Genomic DNA, 25,900 nt, shown 5'->3' with positions numbered 1-25,900 from the left:
TTATTTTATGGGTATTACCAAAAATTATATAGTATGCAGCACTTAATACTCCTGTTTCATGTGTGCAAAGAAGGGAAATAAAAGCCTGCAGCACCGCATTAGACAAGCTAGTTATGAATGAGCTGATGTGTCTGTACATGACCCAGTACAATGTCTTGAATGGGTCCCAAAAGCAGTATCACCCTCTTCCTGAGTTAACATGTTCAGAAGCTCCATGATGAGATGGTTCTTGTTTGCAGCACAGAGACGTTTCACAGGTACAGCTCTGTGAAATGCCATTACAGGCATCTCCTTGTATGCTGATAAAATGAATCCTTCTCCCAAGTCACCTTCTGGCACACTGAAAACATTCCAGTACTTCTGTAATTGCTGGCTTGGTGCCTTCACTGATGTTTAACATTTGTAACTTTCTTCCTACATGCTTTCCTTAGTGTTTGTCGGATTTGTTTGTGGTTTCTTTTTTAAAGGGGAATTCTGTTTTACTTGGGGCTTGTGGAGGAACTGAGAACTGGTGGAAATAATAATCAGTTGGTAGCAGAAACCGATCGGGACAGGTCCAAACTCCAGTGAAATCCATTTGAGCCTTTGCACTTTATTTAAAATAGAGTCTGAGAGGAAAATCTTCCTTTTGTTCTGGTGTCTAGGTATTGCATAACTTAGAATGATCTACTTAATTGTTTTGGGCTTAGCTACCAAAGAGAATCTGTGTCCTAGATCTACAGCAATGCAATATTTCACGTCTGTTTGCCATCTTATGCTCATTTATTTTCTTTGAAATGAAAATTACAGAAATGCCAAATGAGCAACTTCTCTCAGCTTATATCCAGTATTGACCTCAGTGCCTGTGGAAGGCTTCATATCTCAGAGATGATAACCATTTATCAAGCAACATTCTGTAGCAATTTAATTATGCTAGTTGAATGAAAGAGTGGCAGGATCTGAGGAAGGCCAGTAATGAAAAATACAAACTCCATCTATTTTTCTTTTGCTTGTGGGTTAGATTTGCTCACAAGCTGTGTTTATATTCTTAACTATAAAAGTAGCTAACCCAGAGCTGGGTTTAGTTGCAGGTCACTTTTCTTAAGACAGTTGCACAGGGAGCATCACTTTGTGGAAACAAATTTTGCTTGTAAAGAAACAAATTGTCTTAGTAGATTAAGGAGCTGTGTTTTTTCTTTTGGATACAAACATAAACAGGGTTTTATGCACACCTTGTGCAAAGAAACTGCCAATCTTAACAACTTTTCTAGCACTACATAGTGATAATCTCTAAGGGTTTTCACTGTCCTGGGTTTAAGAGTGCAAACTGAGGAAGTGCACCACTCCCTCACTGTATGTACAAATTAGTTCTGCAGTTTCCTTTTTTCCCCTCTTGTTCCCACATTCCAGGGAAGCCTGCAGTGACAGATGAATCTGCCAGTGATAAAGTGATGGGGGCAGTTCTCACTGCTGTGTTGTCCTGTGGACATGGTAGGGAAGGATCAGAATGGGTAGAACACGGACTAGGAATTTCCCTAAAGCACAAAGGGATACCCTGAACAAAGTCTCTGCCCAGTCCCAGAGTCAGGAGGCTGTACCCATGTGGTGTGTCTCTGTACCTTTCCTGGTGGTAGTCCTGGCAAAGCCTGCAAGTGGCTCCTTGAGCTGTATCCACAAAGCAAAGGGAAGGCGTCACTGTCATGCTTGGCATCCATTCTGTGTTGTGAGGAGTAGCTGAAAGTTAGTGGTGTGGATTTTAGCAGAGACTGGCAGTTGGCATTCTGCTTTGCTTGGGAACTATGCTGTGTATTTCACTTACCAATTCATGCTGCTTTTTTCTTGCTTCTATTATTACATATACTAGCTGGTATGGCCGTTCCACCCTACACTGCAGTCTCTCTCCACCTTCTTCTGTAGTCATTTCTTGTGTGACAATTATCCACGTCAACCAGCATTCCTGTAGCAAATCCCTAGGCTACATGACTGGTTTTCCTTTTTCACTGCCTGTAGGGATAGCTTTGGAGAGTGCAACAGCTGGGCACTCCAGGAGTGATCAGAAATGTTATTTCTGTAGAGGGCACGTTTTACCACCCATCTTTTCCAAGGTCAAATGCAATCAGACTAGGATTTATCTTCTGGATAGCTTTGAAGAGGTTATCTTAACCAACTTCTAGGAATGTGATATTTGTGTGTTTTTTTTCTGTAAGACAGACAAATCTGTTAAGTGTAAGAGGGTTACATTTGTAGTAATCAAAGAAAATCACGGGCTTTGGTTGGATTAAACAGTGGGAGGTTTCAAATCAGCCAGGAAATCACAAAGTAAGCTGAAAAGGAGTTTGCCAAGCATTTTTGATTCATTCTGGGCATCACATAGCAACAGTTTCCATAACTGTCAGCATTTTCAAAGGAGCAATGTCATTATTTCAGCCACAGTAACATGCTGAAATTCAAGAGGCTGTTTAACAATACAGAGAGAATAAACACCAGCCCTTTCCTCCCTATGTGAAGAAGCCTCCATGTGCCACCTACACACATTTTCCAGATAGCATCTAACGGAGGCTTTTGGCATAAAACTTTCACTGTCTGATTATTAATTTCATATTTCTGTTAAAACTCTTAAGGCTACCTGTCACATTTGAAGATACACCATATACACACAGGATTTGGAGGAGAAGCTTCAACTTCTGTTATTATTGTCTTAATCATTTGCTGCTCGGTTGCATACACAAAAACAACAGTAGGTGTTTGACAAGTTGGTCCTGAATTTACAAGGAAATTGTCTTGGGAAGGAGAAAAGTTGCATACACAAAAACAACAGTAGATATTTGACAAGTAGGACCTGAATTTATAGGGAAACTGTGTCTTGGGAAGGAGGAAACTATCTCCTGGTTTGTTTTTATGTCACTTTGTCGCCCTCTCAACTTGCACATCTGCACAGACTGAGTTTTATTGCTTTGAATGAAAAAAGAAAGGGCTCAAAAGATCACCTAGGAAAAGCAACTTTTATTAGTTCAGCCTCTGCAGGTGAAGAAATTGACAAAGGTGGTTCTTCATCTTAAGTGATAACAAACTTTTTTAGGAATAGATAAGGCAGGTAAAAATATTATTTCTTGCAAATGTAGACTCGTAATATGGTGTTCTAGTGAGGTGTCAGTGCAGAATCAGCATCATGGTAATGATAGATCAAAAGAAATCCTTTGTTTAGATCCAGCTAACCTAGAGCAATATAATTATGCACAGAAAAACAAGCTCTGGAACTACTAATAAGAGGAATCACAGGATCATTAAGGTTGGAAAAGACCTTTAAGATCCTATAGTGCAACCATTAAACCAGCACTGCCAAGTCAGCCACTAAATAACAGCCAGACAATCAGTGATATTTCTCCTCATCACTTTAATGGTGTTTCAGAAGCAGGAAAACATGGAGTGGTATCAAGATGCTAGAAGACTGAATCGACCTCTTGGGATTTTTCAGGGACTTACATTTTCTAATGGTCACAAAGGAGTTGGTGGCTGGACAGTGTCTGCAAAAGAGTCCTGTTTCCCTTTGCCACTGCATTTCTTGGCAGGTTTAAAAAGCTGGCTGTGTATCCACTTCTGCTTGCCATGAGCTTACATGCAGTTTGATGCCACTAGGGAGGGGGTGTCTGCTCCTCTGGGTACTTGAGTGTGGAAGTATTCAAGTAGCCACACATGTTCACTTAAAAAAAGCTCTTGGTAGAGTAGAACCTTTTCAGCAAGTTCTGTAGTTGTTGTTAAACAGCTGGCACAAGCTGTTTGGTGCTTGCGTAGGCACAGTGAAAGCAAAACAGTGACGTGAACAGGAACTCTCCAGTCTGTGCTTCATCCAGGTCAGACTTGTGGAATTAAACTTCTGAAGGTAGTTTCTTGGTCTTGAAATATACCCTCGGTAGTCTGAAGCCTCTGCAAAAACAACGTGTATTTACACTTTTAATATAGGTTTTTATTCCCTGCTGAGTTGTTTTTGTTCTCCCCTCTTCCATATAGCATGTAAAAGTATAAGGCTCTTCTAAAGTAAATCTAATATTTTCCTGTGCTCTTCAGAGAGCACCTTCTATAGCCTTGATCAAATAGAAATTGTTGCTATTGGTATTGGGTTTTTTTTTTTTCCTACACTGCTAAAGCATTTTGATTTTGTGTCTGTTCTTTAGCACTCCCAGTTACAACTATGCTCCCAACCCAGACAAGCACTGGATAATGAGGTACACGGGTCCCATGAAACCTATCCACATGGAGTTCACAAACATGCTGCAGAGAAAGCGCCTGCAAACACTCATGTCTGTGGATGACTCTATGGAGATGGTAAATATCAATAGCTACCTTTTTTTTTGGCTGAACAGGTACTTGTTTTTTGAGCTAAACTCCAAGCTGTGCTATATGTGAAGATAAGGGGAAAGGGAGGAGGAGCAGTACATCATGTTTTAATAGTGTGTGATTCTCTCATCTATGAGAATTTTGTCTGTCTTATCAAGGTGTAAGGATCCTTGTCTTCTAAAGACAGATGCTGTGAATTGGTGGTATAAGGGAGTTGGTTTCTTGCTGCAGAGCCGCTACTGATTAAGGGGAAAAGGGAGAGATCACCTCCTTTATAATGTACATTTTGAAGTCAAAAAAATGTGTGATCTGAGATCTGTAAAGCCATCGTCCAGCCTGTTGGAACTAATTACCTGTGGCCTATTTTGATTCTGTAACACTGAGTTTCTGAGAGAAGAGTAACAGCAGCAGTGATGCTGCAGGAGTCCTAGCTGGAATAAACCCTCGGTAAACATGGCCTGGGACATGGAGTGTCAGAAGTAGATAAACACATAGGTAGATACCTCATAAACTCAGTCTGCATTGTGTAGCAATGAAATCTCTTAGTGCAAGCTGGGTGTCTTGAAAGGAGCATCTGAATTAGCTAAAAGCTACTCTGAAAAAGAGAGGGTTTTCAGTTGCAGGAAGGCAGGTTTGAGTGTTGCAATTTACTGCTTATCTCTTGGCATCCTTACTCAAGAGAAAAAAAAAAGGGCAGAATGTAAAATAAGAGGAGTCCTGTAAGGCAAAGATGAGAATATCTGCATGGCATTGCATCAACTTGTTACTAAAGTCTTATAATTACTGATTCAGACAAGTATGATCTCTGCTTCCCATTAATGAACCTGTTTAGATGGCTGAGATAGCAGCGTTAGGGCAGATTGGCTATTTTACTACGCTGTTTTGATTTATTGTAGAGTTAAATGGTTTGGGTGATTGGCTGCAGGCAAAATCAGTTAGGTTGGTTTTTAGTTGTCATCACTGAGTTAGTGATCTTTTCCATTGAATTATGTGTATCTGAGAGTCTTTCAAAACCCAAAAAGCCCACCAAAACACAAACCCAGAAGAGAACCACCCACCACCCCCAAAACCAAGACAGCAGAGATCTGTTATGGATCTCTCTCAGATGCCACTTTGACGGTTCCCCCCACCTCCACAATATAAATTGATCTTTGGTGCTTGAGTTGTTACATTTCATGTGTGGTTCTCATGTGAATCCATTTAAACAACCACAAGCAGAGTCAAGTTCCTCATGATTCTCCATCTTAGTTCTCCAGCTAGTGAAAGACTGAGTGATAATTATCTAGAAGAGATCTAGCAAATAATCTGCATAATGGGGACTTACTTGTCTGAAGGCAAGATTGTTGAGTGTTGCTTCAGTGAGTGTGAGATTCAAAACGCTGTCATTTTATTAAAATTCTTCACTGCAGGAGAAAGATAAAGGTGGAGAGAAAATTTCAAACATGCCTATCACCTTGAAACTTTTATCTTGGTTACCATATGTTCTTAGTACTTTTCCTGACAGGTCTCCTGCATAACGCTGAACCCAAACACTTGAAACTGTGACATGCAAATGTGTTTACTTTAAAACAGCAAACAGAAGTTTACCTTGTATTAGCCACAGTATTCAGGTAGTATTTGGAATGGCTCATTGTGATAATTCAGTGCCACCCTGAGCTGTTACTTGTTTGTATATTACTCACAGACAGAAGCAGTGGTACATTACACACAGTACTCAGCAGTGGAATGAATTTCATACTTTGTTTTGATTTCTTTCAGATTTACAATACGTTGGTTGAAACAGGTGAACTGGACAACACATATATAATATACACAGCAGACCATGGCTATCATATTGGACAGTTTGGGCTGGTGAAAGGAAAGTCCATGCCTTATGAGTTTGATATCAGAGTTCCTTTCTATGTCCGAGGTCCAAACGTGGAAGCTGGGTCCTTGTAAGTCCTTGGCTGTCGTGTGTGTACGCGGTGACCAGAAAGATCCTTTAGGCTTGCATCTCTAGTCACACTGACCTGGTATCCACATGGAGGCACAAAGTTCTGCCCATCCTGACTGATTTCCTCCTCATCTTTGGCAGAAAAAAAATATATCTACCCAGAAAGCAGAACTGATAGCATGTGGTGGTACAAGATAGTCAGGGATTGATGCCATTCCCTTTCTGCTTGCGTAGGTGTACAGCAGAAGCCACTTGTGTGCATGTAGTTGAAAAAGCCCTTCTGAAATATATCCAATTTAGGAAATGTTTATTTGCCTCCCTTTGAGGGGTGCAAATAATACAAATCAGTGTGACATTTTCAAGGTAAAAAAAAAATATATACACTGTGTAATGCTCCCTGGCATTGTAGATAATTAGTACTGAACATTAAAATACAGAACAGTTCATACATTGTCATCCACAAAACATTCCTTTCGGTTCCTCCTCCGAGATTACATGGCTGGGGCTGTTTGTTGGAGGCATGCAAGCATGCAGAATGTGACTGTTAATTAAAATGGTAGCTTTGATCAGCTGAGGAATTATGTAAATACACTTTCTAAGCAATTATTTCAATAGCAAATATTTGCACTTAAGTAATGATTTTGGACAGAGTGCCATAATTTTCTTGCCTTTTATTTATATCAGTGTGCATGTTTTAGCATAATTAACGCGCACACAAAGTCTTCCACACGGATTTTTTGCCTTCTCTTTACCACAGAAGAGTCTCTCTAGTGTGTGATAGGGCAGCAAATAGTTATACCAAAAAAAAAAAATCTCCTTCCCTTTGGTGGTTAAATTCACTGATTCACATCACCAGCAGGCACAAGAATGTGACGTTCTGCAGCTACCGCACCGTGTGGCTAATTTATTTACAGCAGTCACGCATGCCAAATAAACAGTTTTACTTCTCTGAAGAGCAGAGGAGGGATTCCTCAGGTGGAGTTAAACATATTACCTCAGCACTGAAAGAGGTTTGTCTGCAGCAGCAGAGAATTCCAAGTGAGCTGGAATAGCTTTCTAAGATGCTGTCTTTCCCTTCAGCTGCAGTTTTTGGTTTTACTGGAGAGGCAATGCTAATGCAGCCCAAGTGGATGAGCTAGTTTTTCTGCAGCATGTGACACTAGCGACCAGCCCTCTCATCTCTGCTCTAGTTCAAGGGTATTTACACCCTGACACACATAAAAGCTGTGAAACCTTCCCATTACATTTTATTTTTCACTGGCTTCTGAAGATGAAAAAGTGTTTCTGTTAGAGGAGTCAGCCTGACAGAGTCTTAACAGAACAGAGCCCACACTACAACAAATAGGAGGAACAGAATAAAACACCTTGGAGGGGGAGTTGATAATTGATTCTCCCTTTCAGCCTGATTTTCTTTGAATGATAGGACTTCAATTATCCATGTTTTGCATGAACCTTATGTTTTTCTTGCAGAGTAGTTGTCATGACTCCCTTTTGATACCAACAAAGATTTAATAGCAGTCACTGTAGCAAGTCATTACTAAGCTCTCATTTCTATTACCAAATATGCTACACCACAATTATTAGTAATTAAAATCAAATTAGGTACATCAATTTAATTCATCATCCACGCTCTTGTCAGTGCCTGTTTGCTTGCTTGCTCAAAAATGTAGTAATTTTTAAATGGTATCTCATTAATTAGGGTGAATTTAGCAGCTTTTTTTTCCCCTGTTCTGTATTTGGAGCTAGAGTTCTGCACTGACATGTGTAACAGCCCATCTGGTCCCATCCTTTCTTTGTGCCTGCAAAGCATAGCTTGGTGATTCTTTAAGCTCAGTGCTGTAGGAGACTGGGTAGCAGTATGCTCTCTTTCTTTCTTTTTTTTCCCCCCTCTCCTACTTCAGAGAAATTAAGTGGCTTTTTTAAAGGAACAAGGAAAAGAACTGCTGCTAAACAGTATGGATAGATGTAATATTGTGAGTAATCACACAGCACCCATTGACATATCTGAAATATGTTGGTTTGGCCCAATATAAACTGAAGGCATTTCTGCAAGGCCAGACCCGTAGTAAAACTCAGTCACACAATTAGGAATTCAGGCATTTGGCCACTGAATGCTGGGCTGTGCGACTGGATGCTCTGATCCCTGAACTTGCTAACATTTAGCTGTGGCAGTTCAAGGGATCTGGGAATAAGAGCTGTCTGTGCTCCTCAGGATTTGATGCCAATGTTCTATCCAAATTTGAAGTCAGTTTGAGTTCAAATATTGTCCTGTTAACTGTGGTGGCTGAGGAACACATGCTGTACTCTGCTGAGTAATAGGGCACGGCTGTTGTGAAGTGTTTGCAGAACACATAGCTGTGCACGTGGGAAGATTGGTGGTATCTGAGTTAGAGCTGGGCTTTTATAATCTCTATCTTTCTTTTAATCTTCTTCTCTCCATCACTGCTTCCTCTCTGCTTTTTCCTTCCAGATCTCTTTCCTTTTGCTGTCTCGCAATACGTTAACAACAACTTCTAGTTATTTACTGTATGTCTAGCAATATATTTCTCCTCACGTTTTCTTCAGAGCATGCTTGCTGTGATATGAGCTGAGGTACTTATTTCTGGGCCATGTTTTGAAGTAGATAAAGCATGTGCTACCTGCCAAATCTACTTTTAAAGTCATCAGCATATTTGGCAGACGCTTTGATTGTATAAGACACCCAAGGAGTTTTTTCCAGTGCTTTCTCATGTTCTGAAAGACTTTTGAACCTTCTTTTGCAATAATTAACTAACTTTGCCTTATGAACTACTTTGCTTTCTCATAAATGCTCTGTGCTAAAGTTTGAAATCTTAATATTAGTCCCTCATGAGATTATCCAATTTATCTTTTACATTTTAATTTCCTTCGTGGAAAAGAATTGGCTTGTGTCCTCTTTTCTTCTTTGGAGGTGTCACAAAATGAGCCTTTTCAGATCCCTGGTCTCTGTAGAAGAGTTGAAGTTGCTTAGTATCATTGCACAGACTTCAACCCAGATTCTCACATGTTTTTTTCAGGAACCCACACATTGTGCTGAATATTGATCTCGCACCTACGATTCTAGATATTGCTGGATTGGATATTCCATCTGATATGGATGGAAAATCTATCCTAAAGCTTCTGGATTCTGAAAGACCAGTGAATAGGTAAAAAAAATGGAAGTGTGTGTGGGAGCTGCATGTGTCTGTACAGGGGACTGGTCAAATATTCAGCAACATGCCACAGATTTGAAGGGAAACATGACCAGATTACCATCTCTCACAGTACATCGTTCACTGGAAAAGCTAAAGACCTGTTTGGCAATATGTGACTGATCCATTTTGTCAGGTTCCTATACTTGTTACATGGTATATATGGCATCTGGATACTGTAAATGCAATCTGTAACAGTGAGAGGGATACACATGAAGGTCTTGAACTGTATGAGCTATAGATTTTAAATGTCTCTGTGGCATCATTTGTAGCAGAGCATTTCATATAACTTGTTGAATAATTGAATTGAAGGGGTTGGTTGTGTATCAGACTATAACACAAAGACAGAGTAGCACTCAGAATTGCACAGCTTTATTTGAGAGCTTCCATCAATACTTTCATTGGAAAAAGACTGAGGAAGAGAATTGGACTGGATGCTGGCTAGAGAAAATCAGCAGAAAAAGGGATGAAGGCGATTTGCTTTACAAGTACTTGGGTGGAGGGAAAGGGGGAAAGGAGCAGCTGCTTTAGAATAGGATACTTTGGGGGTAGTGTGCAGGTTAAGAACCCAAATGGGAGTCAGGAAATCCTGATTTAATTTGTGATCCTTTTGTGATCAAGGACAATTCAGTTAATCCCCTGTGCCTTAAACATGCTTATGTGGAAATAGTTGTACTATGTGAATCTGTTGAGGATTTTGTCCCTCTGTGTGTGTGTGGTGTATGTGTTCATGATTTGCGCTGGAGAGGCATATATGCCTGCTTCATAAAGCTGGATGTTCCCTCCCCCCACCTTGTGCAGTTAGATGTAATGTTTCTCATCTGAATCGGGGGTGGGAGAGGAAACTGGGGCATGACTTGATTACTGGTTTTGTGGGAATTGCTTCTTCCTCTTCTGGTTTCCTCCTAGATTCCATTTAAAGAAAAAGATGAAGGTGTGGAGAGACTCATTCCTAGTGGAAAGAGGGTAAGGAAAGTGTTAATCACAAAGCCCAGTCATTTTAAATAGAAGGCTCCTGAATAGCTAAAGCCCAAGCAGCACTCTACCACCGACCTAAAGCCATTTAGCTGTGCCAGCAGGGACACGGCTGCAGTATGCCTAATGGCAGTGATTGTGTGATGGGAGGGGATGTATGGCCTTTGCCTGCAGCCTGCAGAAATGTGTGGTTGGGGTGGGGGAAGGGGAGTTTTACTTGGGCTGAGAGATGGAAAGGTATATACCCTTTTTCTTTCAGCTGCTGCCCCCTGACCCTCCTGCTTGCATTATGGGAGTATGAACAACCTTTGTTCTCTGCATGTTCATCTGCTGGCCATTCCCTCTATGCCCCTGCCTTAATTTGTAACAGGAGGCATGAATGGTTTGGACATGCAGCCCTGCAGAGTGAGGAGAGGGTATGGTCTCTTAATGTTGTCTGTTGTTACTGCCTGCCAATCAGACATGAAACAAACTGTCCTGGTTTTGCATGTTTTTGTACACTCCCTCAGAGCGTGCTATGAATAATTTGTGTGCTATCAGAGATGATAATAAGTGCTGGTTTCTACTGGACTATTAAGTTTTGGCCACCAGTGATGTTATGGACTTGGCAAGATAATCTGCTCCTCTCAGCCTTTTCAGCAGGCTGTGCATATCTTGGAATTAATATTAATGCAAAAAGAATGTATTCTTTTTTCTTTTCCAGTAAACTGCTGCATAAGAGGGAGAATGAGAAGGTAGATGCCCAGGAAGAAAACTTTCTACCCAAATACCAGCGTGTGAAAGACCTCTGTCAGCGAGCTGAGTATCAGACAGCTTGTGAGCAGCTTGGCCAGGTAGGGTATTGTGCCCCTGACTGAAAGTAAGCGGTTGTAGTTGGGCTAAGCTTAACATCTTAACTGTGGCAATGTCCTTCGCTTTGTCCTCAATGCCAGCTTATAAATCAAACTGCTCATTCTGTGCCCTTTGGTCAAAACCGTATTACAACATTTATGAGATTGACTGTCAGTCAGGAAATTGCTGATTCAAGTGGCTCTGTATTGATTCCTGACTACTGGCAAGAGAGCTGCCAAGGCTGTTTTTAACATTTTAGTCCCCAAATAGAACGTGGTTTGGGATTCATTAGTGATGAGAAGCTACAATGAATCTAATAGATTGACCTCCTCCAACATTTGGCTTGCTTTGCTTTGAATTCTTAATTGAGCTGCTTGTTGTTTGGAATTACATACACTGATGGGGAGCCAGCATTCTCTGAACTCAGTATAGCCCCCCTCTTAAAAATACACTGTGGAGGCACATGCAGTTCAGGCTGCAGGCAGTCTGTGTCTGTGGGCATAGAGCTCTCTGAGTGTGTGTCACTTCTCATTACTGAACTGTTCTGGACAGATAGCTGTTTGCTGTAGATCCAAGCTATATGGAATCAATTCAGGAAAAATACCTTAGAGTAGTGTCATTCTGTGGTCTTGGTGCAGGAGAGGGGTTTGTAAATTTACCAGAGCAGTGCAAAGGCATAGCAAAGCTATCTCCAGCAGCTCCACTCTTGGGAGAATTCCCATGGAAACATGGGAAAATTGACTCTGTGCCACAGCTTTACCATCCAGGTACTGGTCAGAGTACTCCCTTCCAAGGACTGTGACACACTGTTCCCCTGGGCATGTGAAGGTAGATGGATCCACATGCTAATATGTGTGTTAGCAGACTGGTGTTACCTCACATCCTGGCAGTTCCAAGAGCTGTGGAATATAACCATTCTTGCACACATGATCTGAATGGTTTGCCAAAGCCAGTAATGGGCCACGTAGGCTGCAGTAGTTCATTCTCTGCTGTCAGAGGCCAGACTCCCTTCTTCTGGCTATACCAATCCTGTAGTTCAGTGCACCTGTGAAGTGAGTCCATTATGAAGATGTTTGGATCCAATATATATCTATAAGCATTTTCCAGATGCTCCTTTCTTCTTGTGACTTCTTTATCAGATTTAGTATAGAGGGTGAAATGTCTTGTTCTCCCTACAATAGCTGAAATTAAAGTAGTATTTTGTGCAGTAGTTTACTCTCATCGGATGTCTTGAGCTGAATTTTATCTGGATGGGAGCAAGCCATTGTTTTTTGAAGTTGCAGTATTCTTTGAGAAACTGGGGGAAAAGTCATTGGTTTCTACTGCAACATCCTCCAGTAAGTAGTTTGGGGGAATGCAGCTTTTCTTTTCCATCATTATTTTCCCACTGAGAGATGTTTCAACAACTTCTTTTTGTCTTCCCAATTATTTTGAATGTTACTGTAAGAACAGAGGGTTAGAGAGACTTCCTAGCTCCATGTTGTCACTGAAGCTGTCTCTTTACGTAGGGTAACTTTAGCTACCTTGAGGCTTTCTTACTCTAATTACCACTTCTCAGTTAGGGAAGAAAAGAGGAAGGCCCTGTGTTGTCTACACACGTTCACAGGCTTATGCTTTCTTCCATGGATAATAAAATTTCTTTGACATCTGTAAGGAGTGGACATAAAATGTCATCTCCATTCTCAGAATTGCCAATGAATTACAAAGTGAAGGTGTGCTAATAAGAGATGCTTGTGCTGCATCCTCATTGTCAGGAGGCAGAGGAGAAGAATTGTTTTGAGCAGTTCAGTCAGACCTAATTGGAAGTGATAGGATGAAATTGAGCAAAAAAGAAATTCAAGTTGGACATCAGGAAAAATTGCCTAACAATCAAATCAATTAGAGCCTGGAAAGGGCTCTCAAGGGAATCTCAATCCATCTAACCCCTGCCCTAAAGAGTACGTCCTAGTATTCTGTCTAGACAGCAGGAATAGTGGGAGACGAATGTGCTTATTTGAGGATAAATTGTGTCTAAATATGGGTGCACCCAGAAGTCTTTTCAGAGAGAAGCAAGACGTTGCTTCTCAAATGACAAATGGGTGTTGTTTGTTCGCTGGTGCTCTGCATGGTAAATAGAATGAGCCCAAATGACTAACATACCACTGCCTTGGGAGAAGTTCTGGTGTATGGATACGCTGCTTATTTAGCAGATGTCTCTCGATCCTGCAGGATTTAACTCTGTCTGCGCTGTTCAGTGCCAAAGGTGGATTTTCACATCCTGATGCAGAGACGTTTGGGTGAGCGTTAGGTGAAAGCTTGTCCAAGTCATTGGGACTCTCTTTTGACTTAGCTTTTGGGGAGAGAGGAGTCTGAGCAGTGCCAGGGAATCTGAAGTGTGAGCAGGAGACAAGCACAAACGTTGGACAAAGACCCAAAAAGGAGTGCATGAGAATAGACGAGAACAGAGCTTAGAGTAATGGGGAAGGTAAAGAAAGCTTTGAATGTGAGATGGAGAACTTGAAATTGTGCTTTGTGAGCGTGCAAGTTTGTGAATGCAGCTCTATCACCACAAAATGCTCTTCCTTTGCAAATCTCTGTCACCCTCCTTGACCTATAATCGTTTTGATAAGAGTGCACCGGGATCATGGAGATGAGGCTATTCACACTGTTTAAAACCTTGTTTCAGAGTCCATTATGTGGGATCTTTTTTCTTTTTGGCAACACTAATATATGTAAATTCTTCTGAGTGCAGTGGGATTCTGTGTTGCCATGTTTTCTTTTTCAGTTAGTAAGGTTTGGTCTGTGTTAGTTATTTGCATCCAACAAAGGGTGACTGTAGGCTCAGATGAAAGAGTGGCTCGGCATTTACATTCAAGGATTTAAAAGAGATGAGCTCTTTCTTCCCACATGAAATGAAAAACATTTATCCTTGTACCTAATGGTTTCCACACAATTTTTTTTTCTCTCTTCAGTGTAGTTCAGCTTTTCATTCTAAACTAGCTGGTAAGTGGAAGCTGACCCCCTTTTATCTGGCAGCCTGCATTAATGTGCTTTTGTGGAAGCCAATTATGATATCAGCGTTGCTCTGTAGAGTATTCTCGGCAGCTCCACAGTATCATAACAACAGCTGCACAAAATCTCCCTCTAAATCATTTGCCAACTTTCTGCACGTTTGTTGAGTGTGCAGTACCTGCAGCCCTGGTGATTGCTGTAGGGAATCTGTGCTGTACATGTAAAAGGGGGAAAAAAATAAAGCAAAATTAGTTTAACTGTTAGCAGCACCTGGCATGCTACAGCAATATTGCTAACTTGTAAAGAAAATGAGTTGTCTGGATTCCATTATTTCCTTTTCAAATCTGTTTTCTTTTCAAAGCAAACCTGATGCAAGTAGAATTTTCCTTTAAAGAGCATTAAAAAATACCGTTTTATATGGCAGCTTTCACCAGAGAACATTGAGAATGCAAACATTTTGCACTTTGTATCAAACCTTTCATTTGCAGACCATCTGCAGGAAACAGTCTTCCCTCTGATTGCTTTGTGCCATACCAGGTCTGTGAAAGGTTATTCTCTTTTGTAAGCAGCATGAAGATGCCATAAATAAAAGTGTGTCACTTCCTCTGCTGGTCTCCCCAGTTCTCTGACACAGCACAGCATAGCAGTGGTGAAAACTGTTCTGATCAGTGTGTGCTTTCCTGCAGCAGTTCCTAAGTGGTGCCTCTAGACCACATTCCTGCTGCATGCTCATCATTAGCCATTAGTGCCAAGGGTGGAGCAGTAGAAAAATGACTTAACGTTTTCCCCTTTTCCTGAGGGCACTGTAACTTGAATTGATGTTACCCAGACTGAGGAAACTAAGTCAGGTTTTAGAAAGAATTTCTTCAAAAGCTGGGAAGAAAGTTTTTCATCTCTGTCTCCTGTGGTTCTGTACCTATCAGAGATATCCTGAAGGTACTAAAGAATTTGGGTTCTGTTGATAAGTGAGGCCTGTTGAGCCAGCTAGAGTCCAGATAATTTTAATAGCTCTTCAGGAGGATCTTTGGAGTTCCTGAATTCCAGTGTGGGTTGCACGTGCTCAGCAGCTTTCAGGATCCGGTTCTTAACGTGGGACTGCAGCAAGAAAAGACTTGTTGGTAACTTCATACATTAAAAATGTTATCAGTCCTCAAACTGATAAAATTAGAAGGCAGCAAACCATGAAAATTAAAGTCATGATGATTTATTGAGGCTGTTATTCAAGGATTGTGTTCCTGATGAGGAAATATAATTAACAAAACTGTTTTCCTTCTTTAGCCAGAAATAGCCTGTAATGATTTCCAGAGGCTATTTTGCTTTACAGGGTTTGGTTGTTTGGTGGGAGTTTTTGTTTTGGTTTTTGGGGTGTGGTTGGGGTTTTTTTTTGCTTGTTGCTTCACAAACCCAAGAAATTTGAACCTCTTGACATGAAGTTTAAAAACCTCAGTTAACATTACAGCAGTTGCTGCAAGTAGCTGAATAACCCCCCAAGTTTTTCAACTATCCTATTATGAATAGTTTAGTTCAACAGACAATGAGTATCATAGTATCAGTCAGGGTTGGAAGGGACCAATAAGATCATCTAGTTCCAGCCCCCCTGCCATGGGCAGGAACACCTCACACTAGATCAGGCTGGCCAGAGCCTCATCCAGCCTGGGCTTAAACACCTCCAGGGATGGGGCCCCAACCACCTCCCTGGACAACCCATTCCAGGGCTTCACCACTCTCATGGTGAAGAACTTCCTCCTCACATCCAGCCTGAATCTCCCCACCTCCAGCTTCATTCCATTCCCCCTAGTCCTATCTCTACCTGAGATCCTGAGAAGTCCCTCCCCAGCCTTCTTGTAGGCCCCCTTCAGATACTGGAATGAGCCAAGCTTCGGTCTCAGAACTGTTACGGATTTGATGTAGGACTTCTGACAAATCAATTCCCCTTTTGCTGCTGCTGGGATTTTTTTTTTTCCCTCCACCACTAATGTAATTTCTGCTTAGGCTGCACTCACTCTTTAGCTTCTGCACTACCTAACATAGCAGCTGGGACCATTTGATACCACAATCCAATTACTGTATTAATAATAAATGATTTTATAATTGTAATCTTAAATTTAGCTGAATATCTAATTTGTCGTTCACCTGCCTCACTTCAGCTACAGCTTGTGGTATTAAAAAGCCCTGCCATGGTTTTTTGCCAAATTGTTCATCCTCTTACATTTTTAAGGTTTGAGTGATATGTCGTTTGTGACAACTGAAACTGAGACTGGAGTTGCAGATCTCCAAAACTCAGGAGTCAGTGCCCACTTGGGATGAAGACCAGGCAGTAGTATTTATGTACTGACAACCTTAAATAGAGGAAACTGGACCCATCCTTTGCCATAAAGTGGGAGAGGGTACAGGGCAGGGGGGAACCAAAAAACCTAAAAGATTAAGAGAGTAATACTTGTTCAGATAAGATAAAGAACTGGGCATTTTCAGTCAAAATAATAGTTGAGGAGAGGAATCTATCTGCATGAATCCAAGAGGAAGCAGTAAGCTGCATGAGACAATAGGAAATTCACGTTGACTGTTTCTTGAAACCTGTAAGGTCTGGGCAGTAGGACAAGCTGCCAGCAAAAGTAGTAGAGCTACTTTGCCTCTCCCTGGATTTTGCCTTTTTGCCATCATTAGCCCAGTAAAAAAATAACATGAGGAGCAGAGCACAGCAGAGGAGAAGAGCTGACTAAACTAACTGCAACTGTTTGATAGTAACTAAACTGTAATTGTACTGTTTCATACATGAGAAGCAGTGTCCTGACTGCTCATAAATCCATTTAGGCTGGAAGTTAGAATACTGCTAGCCATTAAAGCAGTTTGTTTGTAGTTCTCCATCTGACATGAAAAGCATCCGCATTGACTAAAGACAATGGATACTGCTGAAGTGTTTCAGGTTGCTGGCAGGGACAGAGGACTTTGTTACCCTGCAGAAACTTTGATTCCTGCAGCCTATATTCCTAAAACTCTTGGGGAGGGAGCCTTGCTGGCAGCTAACTGATCAGACAGTCTCACTTTTCACTCCTCTGTAAAACGGAATGGAATCTCTTTCACTTAACAAAAAGAGGAGCTGATGAAACACAGCGTGGTGATTTAGAGCTCAGCTCTGAATGCTGTATGTTTCAACTGGACTCTTGCAAGGCTGGTGTGAGCAGCCCTTTTCCCCAAAGAAAACAATGTCAATTGAGAGAGATTCACTGAGGGAAACGAGCAGATTGTAGGAAAAGATCCTACGGGGAAGGTCTTGGCTATTTACTGCTGATTGGGGCCTCAAGTAATGACTTTGAATTAACATCTGTGATTGCTGAAGCAGTAAGAGGACATTGATGCACAATAATGCACAACCCACTTCATGGTGATGGGGGGCTGTGAAGGAAAGAATGGGATTTTGACACACAAAAATACAATATGTCTTTTTCTACTAAGGAGTCATTTGCATGTCTGAGGTGAATAGTGTTACTGGAGGGAAGCAGGGCATCTGTTCACTCTGAACTGCTGCTGTGGAGCTTCATTTTTCACACATACTGAAGTCCTCATTTACTCTTGTTGATACATACAGCAGGTAGTCTGTGCTAGAGGGGAGAGTTACAGTTGGCTTATTTTTAGTCCTTGCAATGTACCTTGGAATGAGATTCCCATTTGGTAGCACTAATTTCACTCCAGCAAACTAAAGCCCAGACTCCTCTGCTTTCCACACACATGGCTGAGTAGTGTGTTGTGCAGTGGGAGGTAGGGTAGAGGATGGAGGGGAAGTGTTAGAACAAGCCCAGCACAGTAGGTGGCAGCTAACTTGGCCTGCCTGAAGATGGTGGGAAATCTCCAGCTGGAACAACTTTAATGATTAAATGAGGTGTCTGGAAAGTTTTGCACAACGTGAGCTTGATGGACTTCAGGATATATTGCAAAAGCTATTTATTTGATGGCTTGAGTGGCTGTGCTGCAAGGCTTTGCAGGAGGAAAGAAAGGTTCTTCCTTCAGAGTTTTGATATAAGCTGGAATGAAAATTGTGGAGGAGTCTGGGTTTTCCACTGGCTTTTAGTCCTTCTGTTGTAGGATGTAGCTCTTGTGAGATGTTATGAGCTGTAGAACTTGAATTGGAACCACACAATTTGTCCTACTGAAGAAAAGACCTGCAAAGTTGGGGGCAGGTGGGGAGCTAAGGGTTACTTTGTTTTCCTGAGTAGTTGAGTTAATACAGTATTTATGTGTAATTACGTTTTGCTGCTGGATGGTTGTCATTTGTAGCTGTGTGCCAAAGTATCTCTGGGGCACTCTAGAGTTCTGCATATAGAGATTTAATTATTTAAGTGATTGCCTCCTAAAATATTTTAGTTGCTTCCAGGGTTTGACACGGGTTCCTGCATGATGGTCTGTTGTTCACCCAAACCAAATGTTAAATGCCAGAATTCATGATATTTAAAGCTCCTTGGCTGTCAAGCAGAGGTTTTCATGGTTCCCTTGCAATTACTGCCCTTTTTCCCTACGATTGAAAGCACCCTATGGAAGTGGCTTCAGCTAATATAGCCTTGGTATCGACCTAGAGAATTTGTCACTTGTACCTAGAGGCAGACAAAGGGTTAGCTGTTGAATCCCAGGCACATTCACATATGTACTCATATCTGTTATAGTGTCATAGTATCAGTCTGGGTTGGAAGGGACCACAAGGATCATCTAGTTCCAACCCCCCTGCCATGGCCAGGGACACCCCACACTAGATCAGGCTGGCCAGAGCCTCATCCAGCCTGGGCTTAAACACCTCCAGAGACAGGGCCTCAACTACCTTCCTGAACAACCCATTCCAGGGCTTCACCACTCTCATGGTGAAGAACCTCCTCCTCATATCCAGCCTGAATCTCCCCACCTCCAGCTTCATTCCATCTATTCTGGAAAAAGAGACTTCCCCTCCTGCCATGAGTTCAGTGTTTGCTTCTGAAGGCATTTCTGTAGTTCTGCACTGCTGCAGTTGTTCGGCAGCAGGCCCGTTAATGCACACAATGTGCCCTTCCAGCAAAGCCTTTCAGATGTTTTCACTGTAGCATACAGCTGCCTTGGAAAGATTTAAACTGCATGAAAAATGAAAGGATTTTTTCCAGTTCACCTGGAGGGGAAAAATGAGCATCACTTTCTTGACAGGAGATGAAAGAAAGAGAGGGGAATAAAATATTTTTGGGCCACACATCAGAGCACTTATTTACAGTAATTCTCATCATGGCATTTAATTTGCCCTCTGTTGAATCTTCATTTTTCATGTATCAGACACCTACAGCATAGAGCTCTACTGAGCAGAAAATGCAGTTTGTTTATTTTCCAAAATAAGATTCAGATTAATTGAAATGGGAAACAGCAACAAATGCTTTTACAGCTTGCCTTCCCCCCCCCCCCCCCCCCACTGTGAAAGAAACTTTGCTCCCTCTAGTAAAATAACTTCTACCTCAGACATCAGTCAATGTTAGGCATTTGTGAAATAAAATAGAATAAATTTCAGACTCAGCAATTTATTCTCCAAAGGTCACTTTTGTTCTACAGCTTGCCTAGGTAACTGTGTCATGTTCTGTGAGAGACAATAATCATGCAAAGATCCAAGTGTCTGACTCATTGATTTCCTGTGATTCCCTGTGCTGAAAGTTAAGTTAGGTTTATTTGCATCAGTGCAAGGCTTGGATTGGACAAGAGGTTGGACACAATATTTGCACCTAAGTAGTAATTATTGCTCAGGAGACTTGGGAGCCAATTGCCTTGAGGAACTAAGTGGGCTTACAGCGGACACTAAAACTCCGATGACTGTAAATGAGAGCATCTCCTGCAGACATAGATAAATCCACTGTAACGCTCCAGTTCACTTCTGACTCCTGTTAAATTCTGTATTACAAAAGCACAGGGATTCTGTTTTCTTACTTTGCTGTCATGCAAACAGTGGAGTGAATTTCAATGGAAGATGTAGGCTTTGTTGTCCTAGCCTTGGTGCACCTCTGTGTGGGAACTGAAGTGCTTGAATTTTGCCTTGTAGAGCTGCAGGCTGCTGTAAAATGTCATCCCACTTGGGAGCTGTTGCTGTTTTTCCTTCTATTCTTTTATTTGGAAAATACTCAATATTCCAGTGAGTCCTGGAGGCACAGACTTAGGATTTTGTAATAGGGAAATAGAGAAACGCCTCTCAAGACTCAGCAAAAAGCTGAAGTGTTTCTGAGAGTCTCTATTTAGAGCAGCAGCAACTGCTACTGGGGGGCTTTTTTATGTATCTCACAGCCTGGCTCTGTAGCTGGAAGTGTGTTGGTAAATAAAGGAGTAGGTGAAATTAGTTTTGATGTATCTGGGAAATGGGTATTTTGTGCCAGATTGGAGGTGGCTAAACTTAAAACTCCCTTGCCCTTGGCACAGCTCTGACAGCAGCACAAAGGGAGCTATAAGCAAGTTGCTTCAGGTTTTAAGTAACAGAAGGAATTGGAGATGAGATTTTTCTCTAGTTTGAGTGAAAGAGGGAGGAGATTGTTATTTCATAGGCATTCAGTGCAGCTCACCATTGCTAGTCAAGCCCGGGGTGTTGAATGAGGAAAGCTATTAAGAGAAACACTCAAGATAGAGATTAACTCGTCTAACTACAGACTTGTATAGCTGATCCAGTCATTATAACCCTTTAAAGGTCAGTGAAGAGAAACAGGTGCTTCTGTAGGGCAGGCCTTTTTTGTTTTGTCTTGTATATGGCCACCTTAGGCTGAAGTCAATTACAGCCTGGAAGCGACATTTCCTCTTTGACTGTAGAGTTTAGATAACCAGTTCACACCAGATCTTTACAGTAAAGGAATCCACAATTTGGATAAAATCTTCCCACTGTCAGGCATTTGAAGTAGGAAAGAGAAAGGAGACTCCACCAAAAAGTTTTTCCCCTTATTGTAGAGTGTAGGATGGGATGGGACTGACATCATATGCACGTCTGGAGCTTGGTGCCGGTTTAGTGGCATAATAGCGACATAGATCCTGCCAGACCCACTTGCTATTGGCATGCAAGGATTCTTGTCAAGTCTGTGGATAAGTTGAACACTCTTAGTTTATGCTTCTGAATGTTGTCACTTGTCATCACCGTGCTTTTAGCTCTACTATTGATTTTGTTAAGAAATTCCTCTTGTTCTGCCCCCAAGAAACAAAGTCAGAAACAAACACAAGAGTGTTCCAAAGAGTTCCTGTGTTGTCTGAATGTGGAAGATTGCCAAAAAATCTTGTCATCTGGTTTGGTAGTAGGTGAGAGATGAGCCCCAGCTTACCACAATGAGGAAACTCTGATAGATCACTGGAGCTGGCCATTGATTGGACAAAGTGCACCTGGGACAGACTTGGGGTGACCGCGCTGTTGTTTTCTTGCAGAAATGGCAGTGTGTGGAAGACGCCAGTGGAAAGCTCAAGCTACACAAGTGCAAGGGAATGGCGAACTTGGAAGCTGCAGGCAGCAGCAAGGGCACCTCCAATATCTTGCCCAAGTATTATAGCAGGAATAGTGAAGACTGCAATTGTGAGGAGAATGAGTACAAGCTGAGCCACGTCGGTCGGAGAAAGAAACTCTTCTCCAAGAAAAGTAAGTGAGCTCCCTGCACCTTCTGCCTGCCGCAGAAAGCTGGTCTGAGTTTGCTAACACATTTGATTTCCATGGGCATTGAATTCTATGGATGCAGCTACCATGTAGAGAGCTATGAAACAGTGTGCCTCAACTGGATTTGAAAACATCCCTATTTGTAGGAAGGGAATTGTTATGTAGGGTCCTATTTTTCTCTTTCAAACCCAGGCAATACAGCGCACACGCTGAAGTGGCAAGTAGCACGTGGCTGCGTCGGCCACGAAACACAAACAGTGTTTTACAGCAAGTCCTCCCATTTTCAGCAGGTGCTGCTGTGCTTGGAGCCATCACTGCAGTAATTTATTTTTAATAAGGATGCATGTGCTTTGTTACAGAAGCTGCTTCTAACATCCTTTCCTTGTGCTCACTCAGCAGAGACAAGGCTGACTTCTACCCCGAGATCACGTCCAAGGGGGCTGACTGTTTCTAGTTTCCTTGGCACAGATGAGGTGCTTTTTCAGAAAGCCTCTTTCACTGGCTCTGTTAAACCTTAGTCAGACTAACATCTATATTTGAAGTACACAGTCTAATTATAGATTAAAGAGGCAAATGGTAGCACCGAATTATTATTCACTTGTAATGTTTCTTTCGTCTCACTCCACAAATATAGAGCCTTAATTATTTAGCAGATTAGTCTTTCTGTATAATGACCTGGCACAAGCTTCAAACAGAGAGTTTAAATTGATTTTCTCCCATTATATTTGCCTTGCAAGCTGATTAGTACCTACTAAGCTAATTTTTAGTTGGAAAAAATTATTGGTTACAGGATGAAATTACTCAGCTATACTTGCTGTTTAAATAGGTGGCACAGCAGATACTCTTTAAATAACGCTAGAACTTGCAGTTCAGCTTTTGCCTTTCTCTTTGGTTTTTTTTTTCCCTCTTTCTTGTAGTCACAGAGAGAGGAGAGTTCAGTCCTGGGGAGTCAAATAACAGGAGGAGATCGAAGGCACTTAAATGAGAAAAGGAAAACAATTTAATTGAGGGCAACATAATGCTATCTGATAATACTTAACACTTACTTAAGTGGTGTGCTTCCTAAACATTAATTTTCACAACATCCAGAGGAGATGGTTAAGTGTGCAATTACCTTTAGTTTATGTATGGAGGAGTTTGAGGTTAAAAAAAAATTGAAGGTTGCTGCCTCTAGTAGAGAATTCAGAATTGCTGGGTTTTTTCCTCCTACATTCTGCTCAGAAGAGGCAGTGGTTTTGCTGTTCCCTTCAGCTCACTTGCCTCATGGAACCATAAGGCGTAATAAACTTCTGCAGCCTAAGATAGGATCTTGACACTCATGTTGTCATCGCTTGTGTCTGGAGTGAAATAATTGCTTCCACAGGTGCTCTGTTTTTCCCTCTGCCCACATCAGGGGGGTGTCATGCAGTGGAGGAGGTTAGTTTGGACCTACTGACATAGACTTTTTGACTGGGTGTTGGCTGCACATGAACTTGTCTAATGAATTACTCAGAAATGAGCACAAGTCAAGGTAACATACCCAGGTGTTTCTGGACAGCTCACCTAGGAAGCTGTCTTACTGCACTGGGAATGGTAAGAGGGTGACCTGGGTACTTGTGATGTGTATTTGGATTTTTATGACCTGTTTCATGAGGCTTGGGATAAAGTGCAGTCAGTGCTGGGTTCCATAATTCTAGGGTCAGTTGCTCCATTTGATGAATGCACGGGATAGTACTGCAGCACTACTGGAATGCCAGTAAATGCTGTTCATCAGACTGAACAATAGCTAAATAGAAAAAGAAGTTCCAAACTGGGCTAGGGCCACAGCCATGTTAGAATAGAATAAGCCAGGTTGGAAGAGACCTTCGAGATCATCGCATCCAACCTATCATCCAACATCCTCTAATCAACTAAACCAGCAACCAAGCACCTATCAAGTCCCCCCCCAAACACCTCCAATGATGGTGACTCCACCACCTCCCTGGGCAGCCCATTCCAATGGGCAGTCACTATCTCTATGCAGAACGCCTTCCTAACCTCCAGCCTAAACCTCCCCTGGCACAGTTTGAGACATTAATGCCTCGTTCACAGCAACAGTGTGGTTTTGAAGGAAACACCCTGAGCACTCCCTTCCATCATGCACAATTGAGATGGATTTGCAGTTTGGATGGATTCTAATCTGCAGTCTTTTTCAGCAAACTGAATTGTGTGCCCTGCTCCTAGGGTGCACCGAGTGTGCTGCAAACCCTGGTGGGAGTATGAGGATTGGTCTTTCAGAAAGATTAAAACCAGTCATGTATAGTGAGGACATGTGGTCTGAAAGACCAGACTCAATTGCTGATAGAGGGTCTGCAGCACCAAATGTTTTGATACAATAATTGCTTCCTAATGTAGGCATGATCCAGACCCGTTGGCAGGTGCAGCAGTGCATTTAGCAGGCAACAGTGCTCTCTAAATTGAGACAGTTCAGTTGCAAGACAGGGTCATGACAAATACACAACAAAGCTGCAAAGCTCTTGCATGTTGGAAACACATAAGCATTAATATTCAGTGTAGCTGGGCTGGGGTGTTAGGGATGTTTGCATTTCTCTGTCCTCTGTTTTCTTTAGCCTGCTTTTATTTTTATATTAAAAAACCAATAAGATGAAACAAAAGTTCTGCAGTAGGAAGAAAAGTTGGAGCTAAGAGAGAGCTCTTCAAATCTTTGGCTGTGTTGTGGTCTATTATGTGTGGGTTTTTTTTTCTTGCTGTGGATTTGATCTCCTCCTCTTGTGATAAACAAGTGCATGTGATTAAAGGAGTTATTAAGCTGCCTGTAGAGAAATGCTGAAAGGCCACAGAGATTAGTAAACAACAAACAGAAGTCTGCACAAAGGGGCTAGTGCACTTTTATTCCAATTTTCATGTCACTCATTTTTTCTTTTGAGGTAGCCTCAATGCTGGAGCAAAAATGACCTTCTTTGTTATGAGGGGGGAAGGAAAAAACACACAACAAGCCAACCTGAACATTAAAGATAATGCATCTGAAATATAATGTCTAATGGCAGTTGCAAGAAACTGGATGTTAGAAAAGGTTTTTATGGTGGGCTGGGTTTTTTTTTCCCCCCCTGCTGCTTTGAAGCATCTAAGGAATCAAAATAATATTTGTAGAAATCCCTAGGTGCATAAAGCCCAAGATAAAACACCTCTACACCTTCATCTTCGTTTCTAGAGACTTGAGATCTTTCCAAAACTTTGACTTCAAAGTGCCTTATTTTACTTCAGGGCTATAGGGGGGGAAGAAAGTGCTTCTTTTCTGTAAAACTCTGGAAACTGTAGACATGATTGGGAAATGTCAAGGAGCATTTAATGAGGCAGTGGTGGATATTTTCCTCATGGCACTTGCAGAAGCAGAGCCCTTGCATACTGCCTTTTTCTGTCATCATTGTGGTGTTGGAAAATGCATCAGATCCAAAATACCTACATACACTTAAGTGTCAACAGAAAGCCGAGGTCCACTGCAGTGCTCCTGCTGAGCAGGCATGCTCCTGCTTTGGGGAAGGTGCCACACAGTTCTTAAGAGCTGGTTACAATCTTCTCAGTCCTACCTGAGAGTACCATCATTTCATTGTTAAATCATTACTTTGGTGACTGTGAAAGAATCAATAAGGTTTTGGTGGTGAGGAAGTGAGAAGAGTTAAAGATGAACCTGAGAGCTGAGCATGTTTATGTCAAAGGAAATCCATGGTTTTCTAATACAACATTCCTTGCTTTAGTCAGCTGAATAATAATTTTAGATATTCATAGTATCATAGTTTCATTCAGGGTTGGAAGGGACCACAAGGATCATCTAGTTCCAACCCCCCTGCCATGGGCAGGGACACCCCACACTAGATCAGGCTGGCCAGAGCCTCATCCAGCCTGGGCTTAAACACCTCCAGGGATGGGGCCTCCCTCCAGGCATGGGGCCTCCAGGGATGCAGTTCCTGCTTTCTCTGTACCTCAGATACTAACCAAAATTAGCTGTTTAAAGGCAGGGGGGTGTGAGTGCCTGGGGAAAGCTGGACCAGCCCAGTGTGC

At 41.9% G+C, this 25,900-nt stretch overlaps 1 protein-coding gene across 4 annotated transcripts in view; it reads left to right on the top strand.

The window, feature by feature from the left end:
* The window catches only part of SULF2 (sulfatase 2), a 152,872-nt gene that overhangs the window by 111,215 nt on the left and 15,757 nt on the right, over window positions 1–25,900 (top strand). For all 4 annotated transcript variants that reach the window (XM_068149877.1, XM_068149874.1, XM_068149875.1 and 1 more), the window contains 6 exons: window positions 4,152–4,302; window positions 6,073–6,248; window positions 9,283–9,411; window positions 10,366–10,422; window positions 11,135–11,264; window positions 21,640–21,847. In XM_068149877.1, coding sequence (XP_068005978.1) covers window positions 4,152–4,302; window positions 6,073–6,248; window positions 9,283–9,411; window positions 10,366–10,422; window positions 11,135–11,264; window positions 21,640–21,847 — 851 coding nt within the window. The remainder of the gene's footprint in view (window positions 1–4,151; window positions 4,303–6,072; window positions 6,249–9,282; window positions 9,412–10,365; window positions 10,423–11,134; window positions 11,265–21,639; window positions 21,848–25,900) is intronic.

The sequence above is a fragment of the Melanerpes formicivorus genome, unplaced genomic scaffold (assembly GCF_026170545.1).
Source record: "Melanerpes formicivorus ecotype bairdi unplaced genomic scaffold, bMelFor1.0.p_v2 SCAF_19, whole genome shotgun sequence".
In the NCBI taxonomy this organism is placed as follows: Eukaryota; Metazoa; Chordata; class Aves; order Piciformes; family Picidae; genus Melanerpes; species Melanerpes formicivorus.
Note: the sequence above shows the minus strand (reverse complement) of the source record. Positions and strands in the feature narration are given on the sequence as shown.